Source organism: Humulus lupulus, chromosome 5 (genome assembly GCF_963169125.1).
Source record: "Humulus lupulus chromosome 5, drHumLupu1.1, whole genome shotgun sequence".
Lineage (NCBI taxonomy): Eukaryota > Viridiplantae > Streptophyta > Magnoliopsida > Rosales > Cannabaceae > Humulus > Humulus lupulus.
Window position 1 is genome coordinate 243,398,325 of NC_084797.1, and position 11,595 is coordinate 243,409,919.

Genomic DNA, 11,595 nt, shown 5'->3' on the forward strand with positions numbered 1-11,595 from the left:
ATATCTTACGTACGTTTTATGTATGTCTTTGATAATTTTTTACAAAATGACATTCGTCTAAAATTTAACTAGTCGTCTAAATTTTTTGACCAGATTGATTGTTTGAATTTTTCGATTATTTATCTAAATTTTCGACTAACTATCTAAATTATGAGAAAAGATTTTACAAATAATTATTAAAACTAAATTAAAATATAAAATAACTTTTAAAAAGTAAATCATTTTACCAAAATACCTATAATTTATTTATATAATTTTATTATTCACATACAAGTACTAATCAAATTCTAACTCTTTTTTTTTAAATTTTTTTTTATAAAAATAAATAAAAGTCATTAAAAATAAAATCACGGGCACATTCAGTGTACCTGTCCCACAAAAATAGGTACCTAAAATTCAATCCCATTCTCTATATATAGCCACCCCAAACTTCCATTCCATGCACACAACATTCTAACACTCTCTTAATCTCAATCTCAATCCTTACTCGCAATGGCCGAAACACGAATCATCCCAACCAAGAGGCGCTCCGCCGCACACGACGGCGGAGACGGAAGCGACTACGGGAGCGGAACCGTGGCCAACAAGAAATCAATGCTGCTCCCGACGACGTGGGACCAAGACCCAGCGGCGGCACTAGCCGGTGCGCGCCACGAGTTCGGCGAGCACGGCGGGGTGAACATGTCGATCGAGGCTTCGGCGACGTTCACGGTGATGGAGCCGGAGACGATGCGGCGGATGTTCGCCGGAGAATTGGGGGCGGACAGAGACTTCTTCATCTACAGCCGCCACTTCAATCCGACGGTGCTCAATCTCGGACGGCAGATGGCGGCGATGGAGGGCACCGAAGCCGCGTACTGCACCTCCAGTGGCATGGCCGCCATATCCTCGGTTCTGATGCAGCTAGTCAGTAGCGGCCAAAACGTCGTCGCTTCGAGGACACTGTACGGTGGGACCCACGCCCTCCTGACCCACTTCCTTCCCCGAGTGTGTAACATAACCACCACGTTTGTCGACGTGAGTGACGTGGACAGCGTGAGGGAGGCGATCGTGGAGGGCAAGACCAAAGTGCTTTACTTCGAGAGCGTTTCGAACCCCACTCTCGCCGTCGCTAACATCCCCGAGCTCAGTCGTGTGGCACACGCGAAGGGTGTGACGGTGGTCGTCGATAATACTTTCTCGCCGATGGTTCTGTCGCCGGCTCGGCTCGGAGCCGATGTTGTCGTTCATAGCATTTCTAAGTTCATCAGTGGTGGGGCCGACATTATTGCAGGTAAAAATACAATACTCATAATTACTCTTTTATATAAATATATATATATATATATGATAATTTTGTTTGATTCGTTCGTTGGTGTGACTCTTCACCGTTTTTGATTTGTTAATAATTTTCAGCGTAATTTATTTATAAAATTAAGTATATTGTAGTTATTTAGAATATTTTATAAATTTTTAGAAAATTTTAAATAATTTATATTACTGAAAATTAAATTTAAATATAATTGAAAGTTGAACCAATAAAACTTAAAAATGAAATTGTTATATCTCATATATATATATATATAAAATGTGCCACCTACAAAAACCATGTTTATATTAGTGTTCAAAAATTTGTTAATAAAAAATTAGGTTAAAATTTCACTATATAACAAAAATGGAAACATATATTTTTTGGATAGTTATACATAATTTTAGTATTTTTACTCTATTTTTAATGAGATTTCTCATATATTTATTTTTAGGAAATTCTACATAAATTTAAAAATTTAAATTTAAATAGCGAGTATATAAATATCAAAACAATAAATATATTAGTGTGTAATTTTGGTTCAAAAAGTTGTTAATAAAAAATTATGTTAAAATTTCTCTATATAACAAAAAATGGAAACATTAATTTTATTTTGGGTAGTTATACATATTGTTAGTATTTTTATCTCTATTTTTAATGAGATTTGTCACAAATTTATTTTCAGAAAATTCTACATAAATGTTGAAATTAGGATTTAAATAATATTATTGTATATATATTAAAATAAAATATATGTGTATAACATTATAACCTCTCGAAAATTTCACTTGGCAAAAAAAAAACATATTATAAAGAATTTTAAAGCTGTACCATATAAATTAAAATTTCAGTTAACTAGATCACAGAATATTCAGCTTTTCCATAAAGAAAAAGCAACACATCTAAATTTATTTATAAAAATTAATTAATTAATTAAAATATGTGTCCAATAGAAAGCCACGTAAAACATATTGCAATAGTAACCTACCTAAATTTTTAAGTATAATAATGAAACAAAAAGTGTAACACTTTATTCTTCAAATGGAAATTTAATACATTTTTTTCAGAAAAAAAAATGTTCACATAATTCATCTATATTGGTCTAATTTTAGGTTGAGGTGTTTTTTTAAAAAATAAAATAAAAAATTTAAATATAAAATAATTGCAATAGTAAATAATTGTAACCGCACACGTGTTAAATCTCATTAAGTCCTCAACAGTTGGATATTTGACCTCATTCGGATATACATGACACGTGTACTCTGTTTTTTTTTTTTTTGTGAACTGAAAAGCACGTGTGATGAGTTATTGTGTTTTTTCTTTCTCGTGACTCGTGGTGTTTCTGTCTTTCTTATCTTTCTTCAAAGTACTATTTTAGATACTGTGGAGACTAGAGAGGTTTTTTCTTTATTTTCTATTTATAAGTTTAATCTACTTTTAATCAAACAAAACAAAAGATATGGCAAAAGAGATTAGAAGATAATAATGCTAATTCAATCAAAAATAAAAAAATAAAACTCAACCCTTTTTCAATGATGATGTTGTTGTTGTTGTCATTATCATCACCATCTCTCTAAACTATATAATTATAAATACTTTTGTGAACTTTATTACATCCACTAGATTTTCACAAACATATTAAAATGATATAAATATGTTGTATGATTTTACTTACTCATCTAGTTAGGTCTGTTTTTGTCGAAATGACATAAGTAGGCCAGGTCTGTGACTAATGACTCTCAAATTTTAGAAAAATATAATTTTAGGACAATTCTCCTATCGGCGGGCCGTTTCACTATTCTCGATTCGTGGCGCGATTTTTTATGACCGTGTAAATTCTAGTTGTTTAGAGCATCTTGTAAATTTTCAGAAAATTTTACAGTACTAAAAACTAGGTTCTAACGTGTTTTCTACGTACATAAAAAAAATTAGTTACGCGTACAACAACATATTTGAACTTAGTTTTTTGTTAACTAAAAATCATAAAAATATTTTTTAAAAATCATGTTGATGCTCTAAATAGCTACAATATATACGGTCATAAAAAAAATTCGTGCTAAAGACTGTTCAAAGGTCGAGAATAGGTAGGGCTTAAAGTGAAGCTCCTATAAGAGAATTTTCCTATAATTTTATATATAATTATTACAAAATGCTTTATTCTTGTTGAAATATACGCTATAGGCAGGTCGGCATGTGGCTACGATCCCCAGCCAAAAGGGTTACAATTTTTTACAAAAATACCAAAAGTATTAATTTTTTGTGAAAATTACATTTTGTATGGGTTTCTTAATAAAGTTTTTAAAAAAATCATTATTATGCCATATTTTTGTAAAAAATCATTATTATGCCATTTTTTTTCCCATAATCTGATTTTTTTTTATTAAATTTGTCCCTACAAACTAAAAAAAGTTTAATTACCATATTTTTTTTTCATATTAATAGCTAAAAAGCCATATTTATGAAAAAAAAATCCCTAATTTTGTTGTATTGGGCCCAAACATGAACCAGGAGCTGTGTGTGGGCCAGAAAAGTTGGTAAACTCGATGATGGACCTTCACCAAGGAAGTCTAATGCTTCTAGGCCCAACAATGAATGCCAAGGTTGCCTTCGAACTCTCAGAGCGAATCCCCCACCTGAGCCTGAGAATGAAAGAACACTGCAAAAGGGCCTTGGAATTCGCCACAAGAATGAAGAAAATGGGGCTGAAAGTGATCTACCCAGGCCTAGAAGACCACCCTCACCACGAGCTCCTCAAGTCCATGGCCAACAAGGACTATGGCTACGGTGGTCTTCTGTGTCTGGACATGGTGACGGAGGAGAGAGCCAATGATCTAATGGACGTGTTGCAGAACCATTCCCAGTTTGGCTACATGGCTGTGAGTTTGGGCTACTACGAAACCCTAATGTCCTGCTCCGGTAGCAGCACCAGCAGTGAGCTCAACAGTGAGGAGAAAGCCCTCGCCGGAATCTCACCTGGGCTGATCAGAATGTCAGTTGGGTACGTTGGGACTTTGGACCAAAAATGGAGCCAGTTTGAGAATGCCATTTCTAGATTTCAGGATTCTGGTTTGTTCAAATGAAAAAAAAAATAATGAATGTGATTATTTGTGATGATCGTTTGTGTGATTTGTCTGTGTTTGATTATGAGTTGTTTAATTCGTTCGAACTCTTATTATCAATAACAGTCTTTGTCCCAACTCTTGTTTGGAAACCAAGAAAGAATGAATGTCCAAAGTCAATGGTCAAAGGGTTGACTAATCTATTTTCTTTACAAAAACAAATTCATTTTCTCCATTTTCTTTTTTTTTTTAAATCATATTATATGACTATTGTCTTTCTCCCAAACAGTATTGAAATTCAATTTTATTCAATATTGTGTTTGAAAATTTTTGTTTAGCAAATTTTGTGGCCATTGAAGATTGAAAAAAAATTGACCGAATGGAAGAAACAAATTTTTTTTTTTAATTCTCTTAGAAATATGGGTTTTCAAATCAAATTTAGTTTACATTAATTATGGTGTTGTTTGGTAATACTTACAAAAATAGTTTTTTATTTAATTAATTAAAAATTTGATAATTAAACATAAAACGTGTTTGGTAATTCTATTTTTATTTATTATTTTTTTAAATTTTAATTAAAATTTATTAAATTTTGAAAATAGAATTTTTTCATTTTCAAATTTTTTTTAAACCGTTTTCGACTTTTTTTTTTTTTTTCTTCAAATTAACAGCTTATTTTATATTGTTAAACAAATAATAAAAATAAAAGTTATCAAATACATTTATTATTTTTTGTTTTTTAAAACAAAAAACAAAAGTAATACCAAACATATTTTTATTTTTTAAAAATAAAGAAACAAAAGTAAAAATAATATTTCTATTTTTAAGTTTAAAAATACAACCATTAATTATATTTATAGTTTTTATATTTTTCAAAACTAACCAAATCCTTATTTCTTTTAATAATACCATTTTTTTGGAAAAAGAAAAAGGGAAATTTACAAAAATGCACTAAAAGTTAAAAAAAATCTGAAAAATACGGTGCATTACAAAAATACGGAATTTTTGGATAAAAACACGGAATGGCAAAATTGTAAATACGGAGTGGCAAAATCATAAATAAAAGCTGTAAAATACAATTTTTTGTGAACAACGTTTACAAACTAGTAAATATCTGTTACAAACTTGTAAATATCTGTTACGTGTTTGTAAATAGTATTTACAAAATCCGTTATAGAATTGTAGATTTTTTTTTGTTTTTTTGTAGATAAAACTTACAAACAAATTTGTAACTAAATTTTTTATTTTTGTAACAATAGTTTACAAATCTAGTTTTATAACTAAGAAATATATTTTTGTAACTAACATTTACGAAAATATTTTATAGTTAAGAAATCATAACCAAAATATACATAAAAATATTATATTTTTTCCATATTGTTACAATATTGTACCAAATAATTATAGGAACCTTCATATTTATGTTATACAACTTAAAAATATAAATTTAAGATATTCATTATTTATAAAACACTTTAATGAATATATATAGTGGTGAAATACAATATTTTTTTAAACAAATTTTACATTTTATAACAACAATTAACGAAACTAATTTCACAACTAAAAAGTTTAATTTTGTAACTAACATTTACATAAATATTTATAAAATTTATTTAACATGATTGTTACAAAAATTTATAAAATTAACTTGTGAATTTAGTACATGTTTGTAAAAAAATTTATAAAACTAAGTTTCTTATTAAAAGATACTATTTTATTTTGTAACTAATATATACAAAAATGTTTGATTACATAATATAAGTAACAAATATTAAAAAAAATATATAACTACTAGTATAGAAATAGATTATATTTATTAAAAATATTATAATTTATGCAAGCATAAATATTTATTTAATATTAATAATACATTCATTTTAAATAAATAAAAATACAAAAATTGAAAAGAAAATGATTGAATATTATTATATCACATCAACATAATTAAATTACATCAATTAATGATCTTTCTTTTTTTATGAGTAAACAACAAAATAAAATTTCATCACACTTCTTCTGACATAAAAAAAAGTTATTCATTACCTATTAGAGACCAAATTGATACATTAATGAATTGTATTCTTGTTTTATTTCCTTTTACTAATCTCCGTATATTTTTTTTGAAAGCACCGTATATATGTAATTATTTATATTCACCGTATATTTCAAACTTTTTTTAAACATACAGTGTTTTATGTAATTAATCCAAAGAAAAAGGCCCTATCTAGCTTGTGTGTAGTTTTGAAAATATTTTTAGGTTTTAGATTTTAATGGGAGAATTGGGATTTTCAATGGGATATTTACACAATTCATTACAATATCTTTTTTATTTACTATATTAATACATTCCAACATATTTTCATATTTATATACATATCCTAACCGATTTTTTATTTTAATTACTATGATTGTATATATTTTTTCTTTTAATGATTTTGTATTAGTTATTACTTTCCGTGATATAAGTTTATATATTTATTATTTTCCTTTTAATACTTGATTGCCTTTTTGTTTTCATTCAATAAAATTTCTGAACAACTTTTAAAAAGTCTTTGCCATTTTGTTTCCCCAATAAAGCCTTTTTCCCATTTCAAAATCAAAACCCCCAAAATTCCTTATCTTTATCTTCCTTACCGTGATCATTTACCCCCAAACCCAGTTTTCTCCTTCTGCCAGAAATTATAGGAAATGACCCAAAATAAAGCTATCAAGAAGCTAATGTCTTCATTTTTAAAATTGTAGATAAATGACCATTTTACATTGTTGATTACCTAAATTGCCATTTTTTATTTATTTAGGACTGTATGACTTTAATATAGTGGTATATGTCTATTAGTTTTGTTTAATTAGTTTTTATTTTAAAGTTATATTGATTTTTTAATTTTTTTATAGGTTGTTGGTATATTATTTTCCAATTAGTGTATATGTTTTTTGTGGTATGGTATATAATTTTTTTTTTTTGTGATATTTAATTTCTATTTTATTATACATAGTGGTAGTATATAATTTTGTATCATGGTATATACATTTTAATGGTAGTATATAACTTTGTTAGCATAGTATATACATTTTTTAGTAATAATTTTGTAAGTTTTGATAGTATATTATTTTTCAACTCAGTATATATATTTTGTGGTATAGTATATCATTCAACATCCCATAAAAAACGAAAAAAAATCAAAATAACTTTAAAATAAAAACTAATTAAACAAAACTAATATACATATACCATAATATTAAAATATTTAGAATAAAATAGTAATTTGTTTGAGGGTGTATTTGGTAATATGTGATATTAAATTGATGATTAGGCTATTTTACTACAAAATTAAAAACATGGACATTTACTTACTTTCACACAGCATTAAGGGTCATTTTGCACCATACCCCTTTCCTATACCCAGAAAATACTTATTTTCCCATTTCAAAAATAAAACCCCATATTTCCTTCTATTTCCTTTCCTTATCGTGAACCCTTACTCCCAAACCCATTTTTTATTTTTCATCATCCATTGCCATGGTATCAACTCGGAGTGCCGGAGACAATCTATCCATTGAGTCGCCGGAGAATGATGGTCCGATCGATGATGACTTTGAAACCGACGAGTCCGATGATGACAGAGATTCCCCACCGAGTGTGAAGATGCATGCAACTCTTAAAAAGATGAAAACTAGATCACCCCCCTCTGTTAAACCGAGAACTAACAAGAAGTTGAAAATTGTTGATGAAGCTGTCCTTGTTCAAGACTCTATTTCTGACTCCGACCCAATCCCCGAATCCCCATTGATAAAGGTTTGTTTTTTTTTTTTTGTAGCTTTTTTTTCTGTATATTTTTCTGGGTTCTTGAACAAGTAAATATTTGTTTTCTTTTAGTTAAGATTTTTATCATAATAGAAAGTTATAGTGTTTTAATGTAGGTATTATTTTGTTGTATTTCTAACAGATAGTTTTTATTTATTAGTTTTATGCAATTGTTTGTTGTTTCATTTGTTTTTGGAATTTTTATACTTTTGTTTATTTTTTTATTTGTTTGCACTTGTTTATTTTTCTCATTTGTTTGCGCTTGTTTATTTTTTCATATTATAAAAATTTTGTTTATTTTTTTATTTTAGGTTTTTGATTTAGATTTATTTTTTGTGTGTTAAAATTTTGTTCATATCAACCTGTTTTACATCATAATATATTTATTTTTATTTTTTTTTGTTGCTGAAATGTTGTTTTTTCCTTTATGTTAATTTGTATAATTTTTTACAGGATTGGGAATTTTTTTTCAGACCCGATAATAGACCGGGTGGGAGGTTAGTCTACACATCTCATTATAATGTAATAAAGATTATTAATGAGACATTGACTAATGCGCAGAAGGAAATTTTTAGAAAGTCTTGTGTTGAGCATTTTATTGATATTCAGTCTTTTGAATATCAATCTCAAGTAGTTCACTCCATGGTTGCTTGTCAATTTTGTATTGATTCCTGTGCATATGGATATAGTTGATCATTGGTATCTCTTGGTATTTGACATTCATCAACGGAAATTGAAATTGTTCAATTCGCTAGTGGGAAAAACTTATAGGAGATTGAAGAAATCTCTTGAGCCTTTTGTTATTTTGTTGCCATTATTGTTAGCCAATATGAGGTTTTACCAAAACAGGATTGATGTGAACAAAAACACATCATATTTTATTAGGAAGAAGGATGGTGATCAATTTGATACATTCGTTGTTCCAAAACTTCCGAAGCAAGGAGAATGGTAATTTTTAATAAATTTTTTTATACTTTTGTATTTTACTTTACCCATGTCTAATCATTTTATCTATTATTGTTTTTTCGTATGTTTATTTCAGTGATTGTGGCATTTTTGTTATCAAGTATGCTGAATTCTTTTTGCATGGGTGTATTGAAAAGTTGCCCAATCCATTACCTGTTCAAGCATTCCGGAACAAGATCGCCGTGAAGTTGTATAATCATGGTGCTCACAAAATTGAAAAAAATTGTGGTTCTGATTCGGAAAATGTCGGAAGAAATAATAGGATCGTTGTTGCTTAGAATTTTAAGTTTGTACTTCATTTATAATGTTATGGTAGAGTTCTGTTTTGTCAGTTTCCTTTAGTATTTTATTTTGAGCACATTAATTTTATTCAAGTTTCAATGGTATTAAATTTAGCATGTTTTGTTTAATTTTAATTCGTGTTTATTTTATTTGTCTTTTATCTGTTTATTTTTTATTCATGTACAAATGAAAATAACTTATTTATTATCAAATGTTATTAAAATCGAATATCATTTATATATATTTTTTTGTTTAGTTTATCCTTTATTCATTTACAAATATAAATCATTTTTATATTAACAAATGTTATTGTAATACTGGATAATATAAATAAATCGCATTTTTTTAATCAATATTTCATAATACTAATCGTTATTTCTTTGCGTTTACTTTAAACCTCTTTTTTTATTAATTTATTTGTGAGAGCAATTCACTCTTTTTTTGTTTATTTCCACGTGTTCATTTTTTTTCACCATGTCATAGAAAATAAACAAAAGGTTCTGAGTTACACAGATGTGTTTTAATTTCACACAATATTTAAAAAAAAAAAAACAGATCTAATTTAATAATTAAAAAAACATAACACTATTAGGTTATAGTTTTATAAAAGTTAATGTGAGTGTTAATTATTTATTCAAAGAGTCCTTTTAAGTGTTATATTTTTATGTTTAGATTTACAATAGCATTGTTTTTTTCCTTCCTCATCATAGTTTATTTATTTTTGTGTTTTGTTTATATCATTTTTTAAGTTATTCGTATTATTCCTAACAATGGATCATAACATAATTATTTGTTCATGTCCACTCCTTACAAAATAAACGTATTAGTTTATTTTTTTGAACTGGTGAAATTGATAATTATATCTATATGCGGACTGTTCCTATTATTACTGAAACTTTTCATTCTTAACCATAGCAGCTTCAAAAGTAGATATTGCATCTTTTGTATAAGAAGTGTGCTTTAGATCAATACCCCTAATTCCTATATGAAATTATAAACATATTTATTTTTCTTTCAACCAACATTTTTTCTTTTGTTTTCTCTTGAAATTGTGAACAAATGCAGATTTGTGAAGATATATGTCTAAAAAAATTTTAAATGGCGCCTAATAATAGTGATTATGTTTTTCCAATTGTTTGTTGTGTAAATCCGTCATTATTTGTATGATATTAAATTTGTATATTTATTCATATCAAATATTAATTAATAAATATCTTCATTTATAACTGATTTTACAGATTTGTTTTGTGTTTTTTTATGTCTAGGTTGCATTTATTTTGTTTCCTCTTATAATAAAGAGATTACGTTGAAGATATATGTCAAATTTTTTTGAAAATGACACGTGATAATAGTGATTACATATTTCATTTTTTGTTTGTGTAAATCAGATATTAATTGTATGATATTATTTGTGTATATTTATTCATATCATATCATTTATATTTAATATTACGATTTTATTGTTTGTATTTTATTTATGGGAAGTTACAAATTTTGAAACTAATACATATAAGGAAAGTGTCTGAATTTTAAGGATTGCATTTTCATAATTATTTATATTAAAATAGTCTAGATTGTATATATTTTTGTAATTAGTTTTATTGGTATTATTACGGTAATTTCTTTACTTTTGTTGTATATAAGTGAAAATTGCCCATTTTCAATTGGATTTAGACTTCGGTGGAGAATATTTTTATTTTTTAAATTTGATGTTATTGTTAACAATAGTCAACATTAAACAATAAATAAATAATATATAAGAATAAACTCCTAAAGAGAAGCCCAACTTGACCAACAAAATTGGAGAATTGCCCATCAAATCTTATTTTAAAATTATCCTCAAACTTCATCATGATCATATCAACTTCCAACACAACCAAAACAATACCACAATCCCAAAATTGACAGAAGTGGATAAGAATAAGGAAGGATTGTATTGTTTTTCTTTATAAGATTTCATTTTCTTATCTTTGGATTGAATTAATAAATCACAATTTATTTTTAGAAAATTTAAAACTTAAAGGTAGTATAATTTTTTAAAATTTACAAAAATTATAAATACATACAAAACAATAAAATATTAAAATAAATCTTGCATTAAATTTGTGAAAAATATTATCCTTATTAAAATTTTCCCTCATTAAGTTTTTCCTTATTAAAATCCAAGGTCCAAACAAAGTGTGAATAATTAAATG

At 27.1% G+C, this 11,595-nt stretch overlaps 2 protein-coding genes across 2 annotated transcripts; both read left to right on the top strand.

Annotated features, from left to right (window-relative positions):
* The first annotated feature begins 440 nt into the window (after window positions 1–440).
* Window positions 441–4,485, top strand: LOC133778693 (methionine gamma-lyase). Its single transcript, XM_062218699.1, has 2 exons — window positions 441–1,273; window positions 3,797–4,485. Exons 1-2 carry the CDS (start codon window positions 493–495, stop codon window positions 4,366–4,368), a joined length of 1,353 nt encoding a protein of 450 aa, XP_062074683.1. The 5' UTR covers window positions 441–492; the 3' UTR covers window positions 4,369–4,485.
* Window positions 4,486–6,389: 1,904 nt separating this feature from the next.
* On the top strand, window positions 6,390–9,512 carry LOC133834124 (uncharacterized). Its single transcript, XM_062263625.1, has 4 exons — window positions 6,390–8,143; window positions 8,606–8,649; window positions 9,038–9,100; window positions 9,195–9,512. Exons 1-4 carry the CDS (start codon window positions 7,868–7,870, stop codon window positions 9,394–9,396), a joined length of 585 nt encoding a protein of 194 aa, XP_062119609.1. The 5' UTR covers window positions 6,390–7,867; the 3' UTR covers window positions 9,397–9,512.
* The last annotated feature ends 2,083 nt before the right edge of the window (window positions 9,513–11,595 follow it).

Excerpts from the sequence above, each read along its gene's own strand:
- LOC133834124 (XM_062263625.1), top strand. The coding sequence starts at position 7,868 with ATGGTATCAACTCGGAGTGCCGGAGACAATCTATCCATTGAGTCGCCG. Across the intron at positions 8,144-8,605 it reads CCGAATCCCCATTGATAAAG|GATTGGGAATTTTTTTTCAG; the intron begins GTTTGTTTTTTT and ends AATTTTTTACAG. Across the intron at positions 9,101-9,194 it reads CTTCCGAAGCAAGGAGAATG|TGATTGTGGCATTTTTGTTA; the intron begins GTAATTTTTAAT and ends TGTTTATTTCAG.
- LOC133778693 (XM_062218699.1), top strand. The coding sequence starts at position 493 with ATGGCCGAAACACGAATCATCCCAACCAAGAGGCGCTCCGCCGCACAC. Across the intron at positions 1,274-3,796 it reads TGGGGCCGACATTATTGCAG|GAGCTGTGTGTGGGCCAGAA; the intron begins GTAAAAATACAA and ends AACATGAACCAG.